This window comes from Sorex fumeus, unplaced genomic scaffold (genome assembly GCF_029834395.1).
Source record: "Sorex fumeus unplaced genomic scaffold, SorFum_2.1 ptg000051l, whole genome shotgun sequence".
Taxonomy (NCBI): domain Eukaryota; kingdom Metazoa; phylum Chordata; class Mammalia; order Eulipotyphla; family Soricidae; genus Sorex; species Sorex fumeus.
In genome coordinates this window covers 42448545-42468964 of record NW_026606108.1, presented here as the reverse complement: position 1 = coordinate 42468964, position 20420 = coordinate 42448545, and the positions used below count along the sequence as shown (strand labels likewise).

At 38.8% G+C, this 20420-nt stretch overlaps 1 protein-coding gene across 2 annotated transcripts in view; it reads right to left on the bottom strand.

Annotated features, from left to right (window-relative positions):
• ARHGAP26 (Rho GTPase activating protein 26) overlaps positions 1–20420 on the bottom strand; it is a 511759-nt gene that overhangs the window by 198573 nt on the left and 292766 nt on the right. For both annotated transcript variants that reach the window (XM_056124844.1, XM_056124845.1), the window contains exons 13-14: positions 18904–18969; positions 14274–14348 (exon numbers count right to left, since the gene is read on the bottom strand). In XM_056124844.1, coding sequence (XP_055980819.1) covers positions 14274–14348; positions 18904–18969 — 141 coding nt within the window. The remainder of the gene's footprint in view (positions 1–14273; positions 14349–18903; positions 18970–20420) is intronic.

The following is a 20420-nucleotide window of genomic DNA, read 5'->3' as shown; positions in this document are numbered from 1 at the left end:
TTTATAGCACTCATGAGGCAAGGCTCATAACTTGAACTTGTCCATTTTAATTCATTGAATATTTAAACTAATCTGAGTATGGTCCCACAAGGTACCCCACTTGCAGAAGGAGCTGCCAATTTCCACATCTCCCCCCTACTGGGGCTCCTCTCTCATACAAGCTTCCTGGAACCATCTGAATTGGATGCAAAGACATCACTTTTTTTTTTTTAATTTAGCAAATTTTTCCTTACCCTGTCACTTGACTACTACATTTAGTAAAAGTGACCTAAATTAAAGGAGCAGAACAATGTATGTAAAGTCATCAAAGAGGCAAAATGAAATGAGATCACTTCCACATTAATTCTGAAAAGGAGAAGACAGACTGAAAGCAGAGGTTACAAGGGGAAGAGGTCTTGGAAATGTCAGACTGGATCAGTCCCAAATTCTTTTAGTTCACTGCAGTGTTGTTGACAAAAACCCTAAGGACTTGTTAGAGGAAATGATTAGGAACATCATGTAAATACTCCTAAATTTCTTAGCAACACACCATAATGCATGCAAATTAAAATGTTTCCTCTTTAACTAAGAAGCTATTATAGGTACATGGAAAAAATAAACAAGCAAAGCAGAGCTGTACACGGAAAGATTTTCCAGCACCAAAGAAAACTACTAATACTGTATAAGCTGATTTTAACAGTGTAGGCCTAAAAATTTATTTTTAAAAAGGACATATATGAATATATACATCTTTTAAATTTTGGTTATGGGGCAACGCCTGGCAGTTCTGGGCAGGATTTGCCTTCGTGCATAGAGGGGGCTGGGATCTGAACTCAGGAGAGAAACCAAGAGACAGAGAGAGATTTAAAAGCAAAAAATGGAAGCATACTATATTATTCTGCACATTATTTTCATTCAACAATATCTTAAGAAACAATATTAATAAGCAAATATATCTGTCTCACACTACTTCTCTATACCATATTTAATTTAATTTTCCTATTCATGAAAAGTATGGCTGCTGCCAGGTTTTGCTAGAAATAAAAACAACTGCTTCTATGTACTCTCAACCTTGTGGGAAGAATTTCCAACTGTGTAATTTCTAGGTCAGAAATTACAGGTATTTAAGTTTTAAAATACGCTGCCAGAGTGATGACTTCCCTAAGTCATTGACAAATTAAAATACTTTTATCTTAGCCAGTGTGATAGGTTTTTTGGGGGAAAGGGTATCCAATTATTTTAATTTGCATTTTTTTAACAAAGAAAAGAGATACTTCTATGTTTAATTAATCTCAAGTTTATCCCACATTTTTAACCTTTTTTAATGTACAGCTTAGTGATTAAAAAAAAAAAAACAACTTCTTATGGTCACATAACAGGGCTGGAGTGGTAGTCCAGCAGGCAGGGTGTTTGCCTTGCACACAGTCCACCCGACCCACCCAGATTCGCCCGGCAAGCTACCGAGAAGCTACAGAGAGTATCTCACCCACACAGCAAAGCCTGGCAAGCTCCCCGTGACGTATTCAATATGCGAAACACAGTAACAACAAGTCTCACAATGGAGAGGGTCCTGGGCCCTCTAGAGCAAATGGATGAACAATGGGAGGACAGTGCTACAGTGCTATGGTCACATAACAATCATCAGAATCAAGATTGTATCATTTCCCTCACTGACCCAAATTCTTCTTGTCCTTTTACAGTCAATTCCCTCTCTAGGAACCTAACCCTTTGCAGTCACTTTGATATACATAATTCTTCTGAAATCCATCTGCATTGCTGGATATGCTAGTAAGTAAATCCTTTAATACTAACTAGTGCTCAACTTTATGATATGGCACAATTTGTCACAATCTGTCACAAGACGATAGGTATTTGGTCCATTTCCAATTTAAGACTGTCAAAAATAAAACTGCTATAAATATTTGCATATAGGTCTTTATATGGACTACATTTTGAACTCTTAGATAAATACTTAAAAGTGGAGCGGGGTAAAAATATGTAGGAGTGTGTCATATGGTAAGTATGTTTAACTTTAATGGACTCTGTCAAATTGTTTTCCCAAACAGGCCATTTTACATTCCCATCAGCAATGTCAAAGCTCTGGCTGCATCTCAACTTCATCGACACATGATTGGTCGAGTGTTTAATTCAGAAATTGTACCTATTCTAATAGGTATATAGAAGTAACTCATTTCTTAAATTTGCTTTTCCTTAATGAATTATGTTGGTCAACATGTGCTCTATTTTCTCTTTTTCTCCACTTCTTAAAAAACATTTATATATTTTATTTAGTAAAATATTTGCTTAAATATTTTGCTCAATTAAAATATTAAGCTATTGGGTCTGGAGCAATAGCACAGTGGGTAGGGCATTTGCCTTGCACGCGGCTGACCCGGGTTCGATTCCCAGCATGCGGCTGACCCGGGTTCAATTCCCAGCATCCCGTATGGTCCCCTGAGCACCGCCAGGAGTAATTCCTGAGTGCAAAGCCAGGAGTAACCCCTGAGCATCGCCGGGTGTGACCCAAAAACCAAAAAAAAAAATTAAGTTATGTTTTTATTCTAAGTTGTGGGAATTATTTTTAATACGCTCTGATACAAATCACTTAGCAAATACATGTTTTTCACATTTTCTCCTGACAGGTAGTTTGTCCGTTCTATTCCTTAATCTATTAAAGCTCAGACGTTTTATACCTGGATGTAGTTTAACTTGTGACAGATCTTTTATGATTCATCATTTTTGTTTTCTCAGAAATCTTTTATAAACCAAACTGAATAAAAGATTTTCTCCAAAGTTTTCATTTCATGATACATTCTGAATTTATAAACGTATTTTGTAAGATAAAGGTTGAATTTAATTTTTTCCCAATTTAATTTTTTCCCAAATGTATTTCCCAACTGTATTTACCATTGCTGAGAAAAAAATGTCCTTTACCCCAGTAAATTATTTGACACCTTTATCAAAGATCAATTGGCCATACCAATATGAGCTCTAGTTCTGCACTCGCATCTGTTACAGTGATCTATATGCCATTCCTTAATACTAGAATATGGGGCAAGAGAGACTGTACAATGCCCAGGGGCTTGTCTCCAGGTATAAGAATTTGTCAAGAAGATGGGAGCCAGAGGGACAGTATAGTAGGTAGAGCGTTTGCCTTGCTTTTGACCAACATGGGTTCAATCCCCAGAATACCAGGAGTGATCCTTGAGTGCTGAGGTGGGAGTAAGCCCTGAACAGCACTGGGTGTGGCCCCAAATAAACAAAAACAAAACACCAGAAGTTGTCAAGAAAAATGTCTATGACTTCAGATTGATTTAGAAAGAAATCTTTGGTTTTATTTATTCTGTTCTATTCAAGAGTATGAGAAATGAAGGATACAGGAAAAAGGAAAAACAGATACTCAAGGCCTTTGGGGGAGTGAAACCAAAAAATGTTTATAGCTGAATCTGAGATATGTGGTTGAGACATGTTCCTCAGTTTGACACTTCTGCAAGCACTGCAGTGTGCTTCCATAGACAAGCTTGTTACCTCTACCTCTCTAGGGCACTGACATTCCTTTAAACATTTTTTTTTAATTACAGAACAAGGAAAACATAAAAATACTATATGTGTATTCCTTCATGATCACAGCGAAATACAGAAGAACACAAACACAGGGACACATAGCTTCAATAGCATAGGAAAAGAATATTTATCAGGGGACGCTCTGAAGTAAACCTGGTTGGAGGAACACTATGGTAGGTTCTTCCAGCCATCTGACATAAGACCCAAGTTCCTCCAAGGAATGATGTCACATTGAACCCCCCAACCCCCATGCAGACATAGCAGATACACTTGAGGATATATCAGGAAAAGCGAATTAAGAAGGAAGAAAGTCCTAGAAAAAACTAGGAGTGACCAAGAAAGAGCTATAAAATACTTGTCATTAACCAGAAAACAAAAAGTATCACTTCTTACAGAACCAGGAGAATGTTCTTAGGGCTTCTTGGGACACAAAAATGAAAGATTTAAGAGAGTAAGTGAGTTGGGTGGAATCATGTACAACAGCCCTTGAGTTTCACGAGAGGGGCGGGGATGGGGCCCTGGAGTAGCGGATGCCATGCGTGTCTGAGGTGCTGGCTTCAGTCTCTGGCATTGCAAAAGATCCCAAAATAAACAAACAAAAAACCTCACCAGAGAGGGTGATTTTAATATTATTTCTGAAATTATCAGAAAAAGGCAATATAAAAATCAAGTTGATTTGGGCCCAGAGAGATAGTACAAGGGGGTGGATACTATCTTGCATTTGGCTGACCTGGGTTTGATCTCTGGCACTGCATATGGAGTCCCGAGCACCACTAGGAATGAGCCCTGAACACCTCCAGGTATGACCCCCAAACCCAAAATATAAATAAATTAAAATAAAATAAAATTAGGTTGGTTAAACAAAAGATTTAATAGCACATAAAATATTTGGCAAAATAAAGAGATCAAGGAACAGGGATCTGACAGAGCACTTGGCTCACATTTCTGAGACCCTTGGTTCAATCCTTAGCATCACAGGAAAATAAAATATCCCAAACAGAAAGATCAAAAGACTGAGAACTGTAAAATTATTGTTGAAAACTCTTGTTACTAAAAATGAATTCTTTTTTTGGAAATGGATACTGTGAAATTAAAAAAAAAGGAAAATAAAGAGAAACACAGTAAAACAATAAAAATGACAACTAAAAGGTACAAATGAAAGCAACTAGATAAATTAGTAAAGGCGCTGAAAATCCATTATAAAATTAAATAGCAAAAAGAAAAATGCAGCATAAATTAAATTTAAATAAAAGACACAAATATACGTTTAGAGGAGTTTTGTTGGTATGTCAATAATTAGAAGAAAATTGAATTATAAAGGTAAAAATGGAGCCACAGTGATAGTATAATAGGTAAGCTGGGGGGAATGAAAAATTAAAATAATGCATTAAAATATTTTTATTTATATTTTGGAGGGTCATACCCAGCAATGCACAGGAATTACTCACGTCTCTGAGCTCAAGTCTCACTTCTGGTGGTGCTTGGGAACCTTATGAGGTGCCAGAAATTGACCCTACATAGGCCTCATGGGAGGCAAGCACCCTATCTGCTGTCTTATCACCCGATTATCTAACAATAATTTAAATCAGTTAAGGTAATAGGGTTACAAAAGTGTTTAACTTATCAATGATGCATTTTAAGAGTGAAAACTACAAAATAAGAAACAAAATACTGCTTTCTATCAGAAAAATGTATAAAAACTCCTTCAGTGGCCCTAATGTTTATTGAAGGAATAACTGCATGGTGATATTTAAAAGTCAAGGAAAGAGAAAAAAATTTTCATTATATGGTTATTTGTCAAGTGGATTAATACTTGAGGAACAGGGGAGTTAAGCTTCCATTTTGTATTACTATACTCCACATCAATTTTTTTATTTTATTTTTTATTAATTTTATTTATTTATTTATTGAATCACTGTGGGAAAGGTTACAAAGCTTTCAGGTTTATGTCTCAGTCATGCAAATATCAAACACATTTCCCTTTACCAATACTTATTTTTTACCATGAAGAACCCCAATAAAACCCCACCCCCCACCCCTCCCAGTCCCTGTGAGGCAGATGAATTCTAGTTGACACTCTATCTGCTTTGATTAGATTCATTGTTTCAATAAAAGATTCACCACTATTATTTAGAGTTTACCCCCCCCCCCAAATCAGACATGCTGAAAAAGCATTGTGAAGTGATTTGCTTTCTACAGCTGGGTTCAAGAATTAAATGTTGGTTTTGGATTTCTGCTATTTTATTTATTGACCCTGGAAGTATTTCTACTGAAAGTCAGATAGTTAAGAAATTGGTTTCTGTGCTCTGGAGTCGTGGCCGTGCCAGAGAGCCGCTCGTGGGGGGCAACTGGTAGGGCGTGAAGGGCGGACCAAAACGCCCCCCTTCCCATGAGGTTTTAGTCGTCCCCACACCCCCGGCTCATACCTGCTGTCCACAAGGCTCCCATGCGGCTGCCATCTACTCCACATCAATTTTTAAGAAAAACAAGAGGCGATTTTAATCCTGAAAAACTAAAGGTGTCTTGTCTTCTAATGCACAATGTAAAGAGCTGCTTTATACATTTGGGCTTCATGTAAACTTGAACTATTTATAAGACAAAAACAAAAAGTACCCAGAAATTTAAGATAAACAAAATCAAAAAATATTGGTAACATCACATCTATATACAAAAGTTCTCACAATAAAGGGCTGGAGAGATAGTACAGGAGATAAAATGCTTTGCCTTGCTGCATCTGACCCTGGTTCAAATCCCTGGCACCTCATATGGTCCTGCCAGTGGTCATTCCTGAGCACAGAGCCAAAAACAGTCCTTTGAATCCTGCTGCGTGTAAACAAAACAAACAAAATAAAATAAACAAAATAAAACAAAAAGATAAAATAAAATAAAACAAAAAAGTTTTAATAATCGAAAGATCGAAAGATTATAATCACCATCACCACCACCACCAAAACAGCTTATAGCACACAAGTAGGCAACTCAAAAAAAAAGAAAAGTTAAACAGCAATAAATGCAAGGAATATGCCTGACAGAATCCAAATTAAAAAAATGCAATGTCAATAAATGGAGATTAACTTTGAATGTAATGTGCCAAAATAAAGAAGGTAACATAATTTGGCAAAGATGTGAAGTGCTGGGTACTCCCATCAGACTGAGAGCAAATCTGGGAACATAAAGGAAGGATCTTGAACACATGGATATACCTTAACTTTGCAATTTGAAATTTTAAAATAAACCTTATGGAAACAACTAAATTATCATATAAAATTAAGGGACTGGAGCGACAGCACATAGGATAAGGTATTTTGCCTTGAACAAAGTCAACCAGGGCTCAATCCCCGGCATCCCACATGGCCCCCCAAGCACTGCCAGGAATAACTGCTGAGTGCAAAGTCAGGAGAAAGCCCTGAGCAGAACAAACAAAAATCCTATAAAATTAAGAGCAACGACAGCAAACATTTACTAACATCTAGGATCTGGTATCTTGGAAACTCCCGTTGTATTTTTTTCACTTAATCCTTACATTATTCAGGATGCAGGGCTAACACTACAAGTGCTAAAATGGAAGAGTAGCTAAGCTTAAATAATTTGTGTAGGGTCAAACAGATAAGCCATGTAAATAGAACTGTTTCAACCCCCAAATGCCTTCTGTTAACCTCTGTTATGAGAATCTTCACCTGAAAGCTTCTAGAAAGACGAAGCTAGTCTGCAAATACTGGAACAGACTAAAATTTGGAGATCATTCATATAGCACATTGCTCAAATAATCACACTCTGGAATTTGAATGACATCAAAAAATAAAATTGGTATCCTATTACTTGAAAAAGTATATGGAAAAACAAATTTTATGCAGTGGAATTCCAATTCTGCAAACATTTATTTTGTTATACCACATGATAGTATATTGAAAAAGTGATAGAAATATTAAATTGTCAATAAAGGTTACCTCTGGTCTTCCAGACATTTTTTTCTTTTTATATTTCCCCAAATTTGCTACAATGGCCACTCAGTTTTTAATAAGAAAAAAAGTTATTTTGAATAGATATTTATAGAAAAAGAGACTGACACAAATTTAAAAATATAGCTAGTTGATTTATTTTGAAGAAAAGATGCTGAGGTAAAAATTTGGCAACATTTATCTTCATTTAACATTCAGGGAGAGGAAGAAAGTACACACAAGATACTCTATTTCTGGGAACCTGCAAATCTTTTTTCACTCTTCAAAGATAGGATCCCGGTATCTAGCAAGAAGGGATCAAGCTCCTGGTATGACCAAAGTACAGGGCCATCCCAGATCTGCTAGGAAAAAAGTAACCAGCTTTCTTAAGTATTCCCAATTGCTAAAGTCTAACTTTGCAAAGCACCATTCCACTTCAAAAAGTCTTTGACAAAGTAAAGCAAATCCTGCACACGAACTGGCATCTAATAGGGAATTCAGTGAATAAAGGAAGAGTGAAGAAGTAGTTCCCACATGGCCAGGATGTCCCCAAGACAGGGAGGCTATGGCTACTGGAGTCATAGAAATTTTCAACTCTAGGCTATTCCAGTCTAGTACCAGAACTTAGCACTAGCGGAAATAAGAGTGCGTTTGTCAGAAAGAAAGGAGATAGACCTCCCACTTCGACACTGGAGTCTTGCTGCTAATGGATGATTCATCCATTCCAAGATCCAAACCATTTAAACTGATGGAGAGAATCTAGGAGGCTATTTTCAAGTCTGGATTCAATCCGGCCACTGAGGATGGCACTGTGTTCACCTCTTAATATGATCTGAATCTCAGTTTGCACCCCAGATTATCGAAAGAGTCCCTCTGGCAGAGAATACTGGCCTTATGACTTGTGATTGTTATTTGTTTTTCCTGTTTCTTTCATGGGCTTAAGTATTTCCTCTATCTACAGGGAAACTGAGAACAACATTTGACCCAGGGCTGCTCACTCAGGAACACCAGGGTCTGGACAGGCTACTCTGCTTAGCACAACTGACCTAGAATGACTGTTTTCACATTAGCAAACCATTCTAAAATGTCGCTTCTTTTCTTCTGACACCTTGCATAACAAGCCATTATCTTTGAAATCTCTCTGCTCTCATATCCAGTTGGCTACAAAGTCTGGTTGATCCTCTATCTCCAATCACTTTGAGCTTGTCCTTTTCTCCTGCCCTCGGAGCAGCTGTTTGCTCTAAGCCTTGATAGGTTATGCTCCGCTTAACCTATTTTAACAGCCTCCTTCCTCCATGCCTTGCTATGATCAAATAAATGTTCCACATTTCTGCCAAGGTTATCCTCCTATGACTACAATATGATCTAGTTATAGCTGAGTTGAAGGTACTTTTAAAAAGAAGCTTCCAGCAGCTATTGTCTTAGGAAAGCACTCCATCATTCTATTAAAAATCCTGCTCAGCCCAGGGTCTAGGAACCAAACCCCTGATAGTCTCTCCTTCTCAAAACACAGCACCAGAGACACGTGTAAGGGCCAGATTATCTGTATTCATCTGCCATGACTAGACTGAGACAGAGGATCAGATCATGTGACAGAACCCACACTCATGAATCAAAGATTTCCTGGGGCCTTCTGCTAAAACTACCAAGGAAAATAATACTTCAGTGATGTATTCAGCTGGCTATTTGAACCACACCCAAGGAGAACACACCAATACTAAAATAACCAGAGGCCACAGAGAACAAGAAGCCAAAAAAGGGGAGTGGAAAAGGTCCAATACACATAAAGATGTCCCTGGAGTCACCAGGTCCAGCTGTGTGTGTGTCTTCTGTCTTGGGAGTTATTCAAATGAAGAAAGGTCTTCTACTTTTCCTTTCATAGATCTTGGCAAAAGGGAATGCCCTGCCACAGAGGCAGGATGGGATGTGGGGGGGGGAATGGGAAGGTGGGATACTGGGACCCGTGATGGTGGAAAATGGGCACTGGTGGAAGGATGGGTACTTGATCATTGTATAATTGAAACCCAAGCACAAAAATTTGTAAATCTACAAAATTTGTAAGTCTACAACTGTACCTCATGGTGTTTCACTAATAAAAATTTTAAAAAAATAGATCTTGGATGCTCCCTTGGGCAAAAGAGACCTAGTCATATAAAATCATTACTTAGAAACTCTTTTGGGGTCACCCAGTGATGCATAGGGATCACTCCTGACTGCACTCAGGAATTACCTCTGGCAGTGCTCAGGGGATTATATGTGATGCTGGGAATCGAACCTAGGTCAGCTGCATGCAAGGCAAACACCCTACCCACTGTGCTATCGCTCCAGCTCCTACTTAGAAACTTTTAACTGCGTCTCACTTCCTGAGAAAAAAATGACCAAAACTAAACAAAAATTTCTCAAGTTCCTCAACATGTGCTATGTTAGAATTTTCAGTTTTTAACACTTCTTTACTACTATCAAGTACTTGAGAGTCTAAACACATCATAATAATTATTCTTATTAGGAGCTAGAGCGAGAGTATAGTTGGTAAAGCACTTGCCTTGCACAGAGCATTCTCAGTTCAATCCCTGACACCACACAGGGCACCTCATTATTACTAGGTATAATCCCTGAGCACAGAGCTAGAAATAAGTACTGCATGTGAGCCAAAGACCAAAAACCAAAACCAAAATATGTACATAAGCATTATTAAATAAAATAATCCTCTCTGCAGTAGTTACCACAGACCTTGATTTCTGTCCCTCATGCCACTGTTTAAAATATTTCCTATTTTTTGTCTTCTAATTTTCCTATTCACACTCAATCTTCCAGAACCAGCTCATATTAGGTACTGCTACTATATTTTATATTAAACCTTTAGCATGCATGCATATTCTACCCAAAGCAGGACACTTTGCAGATAAAAACATACTTTTTATGAAGTTTCATTTGCTGCAATGAATAATGTTTCAGAAAGAAACATTTCAAAACTATTTGTATCTGACATAAATATCTGAGACTGATACACATTAGAATCGATTTGTTCTTACAAACAGGATTTTTATAATGTTAAGAAGTAGTACAGGGGTTAAGGTGTTTGTCTTGCCTGCAGCTAACTCTAATTCAATCCCTGGCACTGCAGATAATCCCCCAAACACAGCCAGAAGTCACCCCTGAGCACAGGGCCTAGAGGAATCCCAGAGCACCTCTAGATGTGGCCCAAACCCCTCCAACCCCAAAGGAATACATCCTTGCAACTGCATCTGTGGGCATTTATCTCACAGAACAAATGTTCAACAAAAAATATACATGATCTTCATGCAGTTTTATCCAAAACTTCTCCACACAGGAAATGATTCTTCAATAAATGAATGGTTAAACAATCTGTATAATTATATATCTATATGATAAAATCTCACTCAGGAATAAAAGAAACTATTAAAACACAGCAACCTGAATAAATCATTTTTTTAAGGGGTGGGGGCACACTCCACAATGCTCAGATGTTGCTACTAGCTCTGCATTCAGGAATTACTCCTGACTGTGCTCAGGGAACCACATGGGACACTGAGGATCAAACCCAGACTGGTCATACACAAGTCAAATACCCTACCTGTTGTACTACCTCGCAGGTCCCATAACTTGAATAAATTCTGAGGGAGTTAAACTATTCACTGTACTATTGCCCAGGGGACCAGAGTGATCAGACAGCATGTAGGGCACTAGGCCTGCACCACTGGGTGTGCCCCCCCACCAAAAAAAATACCTATTTATATACTTTACAACTCTCCTTATGTAACAATCTTGAAATGACCAAAGTACAAAAAAAAAATCCGAGAACAAATTAGTTTACCGTGGATAAACGATAGGGGTAGGTGGGAGATGAGGTGGATATGCACAACCATAAAACAGCTGAGGTCCTTGACATAACAAAACTGCTCTGCATCTTCGTTATGACACTAATATTGACTACAAATGATGCCAAAGGAGGAAAGTGGGAAAAGGATGCACAGAATAATTTCTTACAATTACATATGAATCTATGAATGTCTTAAAATTCACAATTTTCTTTAAAAAATAACAAACATGTACTAAATCGCCCCTCCACGGAAAAAAAGAGATTATCACAAATAATCATAGTTAAAAAGAATCTCACTACTACTAGCAATATGATAGAGTTTTGCCCAAATGAGGTAAATAGATTTCTTTTTTAAAAGAGCAGTAAAGTTCTGGTTAGACCCTAGACAGTGTATTTCTTTACATATGAAAACTACTTCAGAAACTGGGAGGAGAAAGAAATGAAAAATATCAACAAGGTGTCTGTGCTCAGAACACCAAGTAGGACCCCAAATAACAATCTATCTGCCTGAGTGCAAGGCTGGGCTTCTCTGGGCATAAACAGTGCTGGGTGAAATCTGATCTGTTTGCCATTTAAACCCATGTGACTCACTAAAGCTGGCTGCATTCATACCTAAAAATACAAGAAATCTGCAGCTTAAGCAAATTTGACTCATTGGTTTTTTTACTATACCACTGCACATTTGAAGGTAGAGTTTTTCTATTTACAAGAGCCAGCTGCAGAGGCGGTTTTGCTCAAATGACAGAGACTGTCTTCAAAATCAAGAGGCAAAGAGGATCCAGGAGAATCATCTGCTTGTATACATTATCTCAGCAGTTGCCACGTGACCCCGTTGAGAAACAGGGAATTTGAGGCCTGCTGAGGCCAGCGGCCTAAGATGCCCTTCTGTGGGCAGCAGACGTGTGCCACTAGATGGCCTCCAAAGACGACCGAGCTTCACCCATTTGACCCAGCAATACCACTCCTGGGAATATATCCCAGAGAGGCAAAAAAATATAGTCGAAGTGACATCTGCACTTGTTTATTCATTGCAGCACTTTTTACAATAGCCAGAATCTGGAAAAAACCTGAGTACCTGAGAACAGATGACTGGTTAAAGAAACTTTCGTACATCTACACAATGGAGTACTATGTAGCTGTTAGAAAAGATGAAGTCATGAAATTTACATACAAGTGGTACTACATGGAAAGTATCAAGCTAAGCGAAATGAGTCAGAAAGAAAGGGATAGACATAGAAAGATTGCATTCATCTGGGGAACATAAAGTAACAAAATAGGAGACTAACACCTAAGAATAGCCGAGATTAGTACCAGGAGGTTTACTCCATGGCTTGGAGGCCAGCCATATATGATATATGCTAGGGGAAAGGGCAGCTCAGATAGAGAAGGGAGAACCAAATAAAGGGTGTTGGGAGGATCCTCCCAGGATGAGAGAAGCATGCTGAAAGTAGACTACAGACCAAATATGATTGCCACTCAATGCCTCTTTTGCAAACCACAATACCCAAAAGGAGAGAGAGAGCAGATGGTAATGCCCTGCCACTGAAGCAGGGTGGGATGGGGGAAATGGCGGGGGGGGGTATGGGATACTGGGATCTGTGGTGGTGGGAAATGGGCACTGGTGGAAGGGTGGGTATTTGATCATTGTATAATTGAAACCCAAGAACAAAATTTGTAAGTCTACAACTGTACCTCATGGTGTCTCACTAATAAAAATTTTTCAAAAAAGAAAAATTAATGTAACACTTAAAATACAGTTCTAAATGCTGTACACAGCAATAAAGCATTTTAATTAAAATCATAATTAAAAACATCAGCCAAGTGGCACAAATGCTGACCAACTTCGACCGTGAGTGTGAAAAGGTCAAATTACAGCTGAATCTCACAAAGACAAAGTGCATGAGAAACAGTCTTGTTCCTGACATTCCATTCGTTTTCAACTGAACAACCATCTCCGAATGCAACAGTTATGTGTACCTAGGTCGAGAAATTAACATGACAAATGACCTGGCACCTGAGTTGCGCAGGAAGATAACAGCTTGGAATGCCTTCAAGAGCGTTGAAGAAATAGCTAAGAGGAGAAAAAACCTCCAGCTCCGAGCACATCTCCTCGATTCCACTGTTCTTCCTGTATTAACACATGCCTCAGAGACTTGGGCCTTACAAAAACAGGATGAGAACGCTATTCGGGTCTCTCAAAGAGGAATCGAAAGAGCTATGCTTGGAGTATCACGCTTCACTCAAATGAGAGAAAGAATCCAGAGTTCCAATCTCCGTCAACACTCAAGAATCAAGGATGCTGTCTCGTTTGCCAAGGCATGGAAAATCAGATGGGCTGGACACGTAATGAGATTTAGAGATGACTAGAGCCATTACCGACTGGATTCCATGGGATGTCAAAAGATCGTGTGGACGCCCACCTACGAGATGGTCAGACTTCTTCGTGAAGACCCAGAACGATTGGTTTGAGGCTCTTAGAATGATTTGAGGCTCTTAGATTGGTTTGAGGTTCCTAGAATGAACAGATGCCAGTGGGCTATGCTAGCACGCAACAGGGATGAATGGAGACGTTACTAGTGCCTGATCAAGCAAATCGATGAGTAATGGAATATCAAGTGATCAATTAAAAAGAAAAAAAAAGAGGACTGAGCTTCAGGCACTATTAAAGCAGATGATGGTGTGGTGGTCACCTGAGCAACCCAGCACCACTCAGAGGGGTGGCCACCAAATCCACAGAGGATAAGGTGCTTGAGACCTGCCATTTTTGCCTGTCTGTCCCCTCTCAGTACCTTTTCCAGCAATGACCTCAGTCAGGACAACTGGTTAGGGTAGGGCGGCAAATGACTTCTCAGGGTTGCCTCTTAAAGACCCTGATTCCCCAAGGAGCTTGCCCAGATTTCTGTCTGTCCCCCGGATCCACCGGGAGGGAGAGTCAGAGCATGTGCACTCACCCATCAGAACACTCAGCAGCTTCTGCACTCGAGAATTGACCCCCACAATTCGGTAAAGTCCTTGCTCATTGATCCCTGAGAATAGAAACGGTGATAATTTAATTAGACACACCTCAGAACACAAGCCAAGCCAAGCCAGCCCAGTGCACTTTTTCCCCCCTTCATTTTCTCAGTCTTCCTAAAAGCTGCTCTAATTAAAGTCCCCTGTCACTCAAGCCTGCTCTTAGCATAGGAGTGGGATTTGCTACAGCTGTCTAGGATTTCACGGGTGTGCGGCACACTTCAGCCCCTGTGTTAGCTCATCATCAGAGGGAGGGGAAAAAAATCTTCCTCTTTTGTTGCCAAGGACAGCATTTCAGGAACTATAAAGGATGCAAAATACATGCTTTAAAATATCACAGTTAACCAGGTACTTTTTTGAAGAGCCAAAAATGTCATGATAAACAATTAATATTAATATGACAGAAAAAATAGTTTATAATCTAGTTTCACGTAGAGAATGAAAACACATATAAGAACATTTTTAACTTTGAAGAATTTTAATCACAGCTGAGAAATTAGAAAATCCATACATTTATACTGCAAACATTTTTAAAAGGTGGAAAATGGATCATCTTCGGTCAAACCAAATAATGGAGTAGAGGGGATTTACCTTCTATATCCAAAAGAATAAAAAATGAGCCCACTTCAGTACTTGGCTTGTTCAGATAGAAACTTTAGATCACCATCATACAATTGACGAAAGGGTACAATGTATAGCAAGCAATATAAAATGGTTTTTCTCTGTGTAATTCTAGGCCCCTTATCCATTAACCTGTCTTTTAATTCCTAGTTCTCCTATGTGCTTTCTCCATCCTATAGCAAAGAAAACTTGTTTTAAGTATAAACTGGTTCAAATCAACCTTTAACTTAAAACCTTCCCACAGGAAAATGGTTGTCCATTGCTTTATGACCACAATCAAAACCGATTAGACAAAAAGGCCCTACACAAGTTCTCAACATCCATTTTCATTCCCTCCAGCTACACTGGCTTTCTCTTACAGATCAGGCTTACAGATCAGGCTCAGGAACCCAAGCCACAACCATGCGTGATTCTTCCACCAAGAAGGACACTTGTCCTGAACTGCTCATCATGCAGTTCTCATCGGTCTCTTCGCTCTAAGGCATCTCATAACCAACACTACTCTGCTGTCCTTCATCCTCTTTAACTTTATAGCAGTTAAAAATAGCTTTTGGTTAGTTTGATTATACTCTTCTTCCTACAATTACAAAACCCCTGAGACTATTTAAGCCCCAAATCCCAAGGAGACTCTATTCAACCATTCTAACCCCTGCACTTCTATCAACATATGATATAGGGTAGAATGACTAAAACACCAAATTATACACTATCAGTGTGAACACTTTGGGGCAGAAACAAAATTTTCTGGAAAATAATTCTGAAAAAGGCTGATTATGCAGTGCCTTCAATAGGACCTATATTGAACATAGTGAGAAAAGATACGTGAAAGGACATGATCTGGAATGATAGGATTTTACAGACAAAGTGCTCTCTGCAAAGACATAGACATCAGGTACCTGTGAGCAAAAAATTTTTAAAAGGCCCCAAATATCCATTTTCTCTGAGTGCTTATTGTTAAAACGGCATTTCGTGTATACTGTTTTCATTTCCTCTTTGAAATTTCTCTTACTTGGAACTCACCACATCATCCACATTTTACAGAGGGAGAGGGCAAGAATGCAGAGGCTAAGAAATCAGACCAACTAGTGTCCTTCTTATGCATTCATGACTAACTGCATATATTTGTTTGGGTTTTTTTTGGTAGTAGTGGGGACTTTTGGGGTCACACTCAGTGGTGCTCAGGGGTTAGTCCTGGCTCTGCGCTCAGGAATTACTCCTGGCAGTGCTCGGGGGACCAAATGGGATGTCAAGAATCAAATCTGGATCAGCTGTGTGCAAGGCAAATGCCCTAGCCACTGTACTATGACTCCACCCCCCGCCTCCATGCATACATCTATTTGGTTTTCGATCAGGAAAGGCTGCCCTCCTAGCTACTGGTCTATATTTACTACACAAATTCAGTGGCATGTTATAGATGATTAGGTTTCCCTCTTGCTTTTGCCTGATGAAATTTGAGAAACATATAATCAAGAATATGAACTTCATTGTGGAAGCAAGGTGATTTCTTTTTGGAACTCCTTTTGGCTCTATTTTTATGCCTTTACTTTGTTAACCCCAAATTTGGCCCTTTTTTACCTTTTTTTCTTTTATGCTAATGAAAACAAAAAAAATCCCCGTGGAAAAAAATATCATAGTAATAAACATTTTTAAAATTTAGAAAACTGCACTTCAGATGAGATGTTCTAACCAGCAGAGTCAGTAATAACACAGTAGTATCTATGCAGACACAAACTTCCCCTCTCTCTGCCAGATCTAGAATGGGCTCATATCGGGCAGACTGTTGTATAATTTGCATTTTCACTGGAAATTCTAATAAAAATCCTAGTTATCAGTAATTCTTACTGAATTTCTAGTGACTTGTGATTTTTAACTGCATGGCTTATACCACTGATGATTTTACCAGCTTGGTTGAGGAGGTGGTGTTCCCTGCAGTGCTGGGGTGGGGTGATATTTCTTGACACACACAGCCCAGCTAAGTATACCTAATCATTTTGGTGCTGAGCCCAGGAGTTCTAGAGGTTATCAGGATCACAACAGTGTGTTATGTGTTATATCAAGAGGGGAATGTAGCTACAAGGAAAGAACTCAGGTTCTTACTAATGAAAGACACCCAACGCCAGTCCTCTGAGCTATCTCTCTGGCCCTCTGGTTTAACCAATTTTTGAAATATTAGGTAGATTCTCATTATTCATTTTAATACCATTGCACAAACATCCTATGATGCAACTAGGCTCCCATATCCTTATTATTTTTTAAGATCTATGCCTAGGTAGATCATTACTAACTTACCTAGTTAGATCACCTAACTTTCTCAGTTAGATCACCTAATAACTTACCTAGTTAGATCACCTACTTCAACTTTATATTCTCTCTGCCAATACGTTACATATTTTTGCAGTTCTCCTCAACTCTTTACTCCAAAAAAGGTAGCAGAAATAAGCAGGTATATTTTTAGAATGTTACCATCAATTAAAATAATTGCCTTGGGAAGAATACTTCTTTATCCAGATACATAGCAGTAGAGATTCATAAAGACATGAGAGTTTTGTTTTCCCCTTTCCCCTCTACTCAATGTCTGATAGCCATTACAAAGATAATTCTATTTCCTATCTGCTAAGAGCTTTAAATGACAAAACTTTAAAAGAATTCTCAAACAAATAAAAAGGACTACTGGTAGGGGCCAAGAGAGTAGAAGGTGTAAGGTGACTTACTGCCTTGTATGTACCTGATCTGGGTTTAATCCTGTCACCACATATGGTCCTCTGATTCTGCCAATAGTGATCCCTGAGCAAAGAGCCACGAATAAGCCCCTTTTTAAAAAACAAACCAATTTGGTGGGGAGGATGCTGGGGGGGAAAGGCTGTAGAATAAACAAAATGTAGATCTTTGATCCTGGTTCAAACCAAATCCAGATAAAAAATAGTTATCGACATTTTTCTTTGGGAAATAGGAGACCAGTGTACTCAAAGATACTAATACCAAAACAGAGGAATCTTCTTTTTAGCAACTGATCAGAGGAGAATGGATACCCTGCCATTGAAACAACTCACCCGGCCTATTCCTACAAACCCAGAAAAGAGTCAACCTTTCTAATGTGACAGGCAGGGTCTGACTTCAGCACTGCCACGGACCTCTTTTCCCTACCAAAATGCCCCTTCTGGTGAAAGACCAACAGTCTTAACTTCAGACCCATGGAGTCCACTAGAGAATTAGTATGTATGTGATCTTAGGCAGAAAATAATTTCCTTCTTATTTTAATTAACCTATCATTGAATTTAAGCATTTCATCAGTAAGTAACAAATCAATAGTACTACAGCATCAGTAACTTGCTCACAAAAAAACAGATATTCAGTCAGACCTATAGTACAGTGAGTAGGGCATTTGCCTTACAAGCAGCTGAGCCAGGTTCAATCCCCAGCACCCATATGAGCCCCCAAAACTGCCAGGAGTATTTCCTGAACGCAGAGCCAGGAGTAACCCCCGAGAACAGCTGGATTTGGTCCCCAAACAAACAAATCAATGATATTTTCATGATCCCTTATAATTACAACAGCTGTCACAAAATGTCCCCATTTTCAAATTATATTAGTCCACAACTAAAAGCTGTTATTCTAAATGTAAAAGTAATATCAAAACCTTGTTATTAATGCTTTCATTGAAATTTCAATGACCAGAGTACTTAGAGTCCCATGATTATGTGTGCGCACGTGAACACATGCACACACACACACACCTGAAATACTTTTCCGATTAGCCAGAGAGGTTGATAACAACATACATACTGAGCATGCTTGCTTAGAGCAACATGACTTGTGGAAACAAGCTGACAATGGCACTTGGGGAGCTAATCAATCACTTATTATCGGAAAACAGCTGGTAACAGGTCTGAGGTCTCACCAGATGCGCAACCTTCACTGAGAACAATGCCATCTGTTGAACTACCTTACCTCGAGTCTCCACAGCGTGGATGCACTTCCTGATTATGCTGAAGCCAATGCTGTCCAACTGTGCAGCTGCAAGAGAGAGAGAAGCGCTGTCAGGGTGTCACTCCAGGGTCAAGGCCTGACCAGCCTCGCCAGGGTCAATACCAGAGTACAGTACAACCATGTATCCTTTTCATTTTTCCCACTAGAGGTATAATAAAAATGATCCAACAAATTAGCTAATATTCACTGAGAGCTTAATCATATTCCAAGTATAATTCTAATTGCTTTGTATATTATTAACTTGATTAATACTCATAGTAAAAATTATTATGCAAAGATAACATGCAAGGTAATATATTGCCCCCAAACAATGGCTCCATTAAATGGTTCATTTATAGCTGAAGAAACTACAAATAAATTCAGCACTTTACCAAAGGAATAGTTAAGCTCTGTGTTTTCTATTACTGGGAGCTGTAGGATGAAAACTTGCTGATCTTCTTCAAAAAGTACAAAGAAAGTGCTCAATAAAGTTGGGTGAATGCTTTACACAGATGTCATCAATCCTAGAAAGTTCTCTAAGCTGTTTATTAGCCCCATAACACACTGAGATTTTGCAGAGCAAAATGTCTTGATCAAATTTACAAATATATGAGACTTAACTCCACAGTCTGTACTACCAAGTTATTTTATATATGACACTGAACTAAAAAGAAGTAAAATCTTTTATAGGTGATTTTAGAAAAAAGAATAAAATGAATAAAGAAAATGTAACAGGTTAGAAAAATAAAACAAAAAAGCTATCCAGATAATACAGACCATCTGTGTGGCCAAACAGCAGGAAGGGATGTCTCTCCTTCTGCTCCAAAACTCACTGTCACTAAAAATAAGTGACCTATTACAGGACAGTAGGGAGCAATTCCCAAGCTGGTAATAAAGCACCAAAATTCACCCTGCATTTTGTTACCCAGAGATAAGACACGTGGGGATTTTTTAAAGAATGAGCTTACAGGGCAGGGAAATAGATAAATTAGCTAAGTATATACATTGTATGCAGGAGGCCCGGGTTTAAGCCCCAGAGCATCACCCGGAATGAACACCTCGACTTCTAATGCAGAGCCAGAAGTTGTCCTTGAGAACCATTCTCTGTAGGTTCCAAGGAAGAAAACTGTTGGGTGATATGGTAAGTCTGTTTAACTTCTGGAGCAACTGTCAAATTGCTTTCAAAAGCATAGTGCCATTTTACATTCCCACCAGCCAGGCAGAAGGATACCAAATTCTTCACCTCATTCCAACATTTGTTACTGTCCTTTTGATTACAGTCATTCTCGTGGGTGTGAAATGGTACCTCATTGTGTTTTCTATTTGCATTTCCCTAATGACTAATGATGTTGGGCACTTTTTCATGTGCAGAGGAGGATTTTCATTCCTTTATACAGTAGTCATACTCAAGCTTACTGGAAAGCATTTGTCACAGAAGAAATTATTTTTTGCACTTAAAAGAGATTTCCAAAACACAACTGTGATTCAACAGTCAGCTG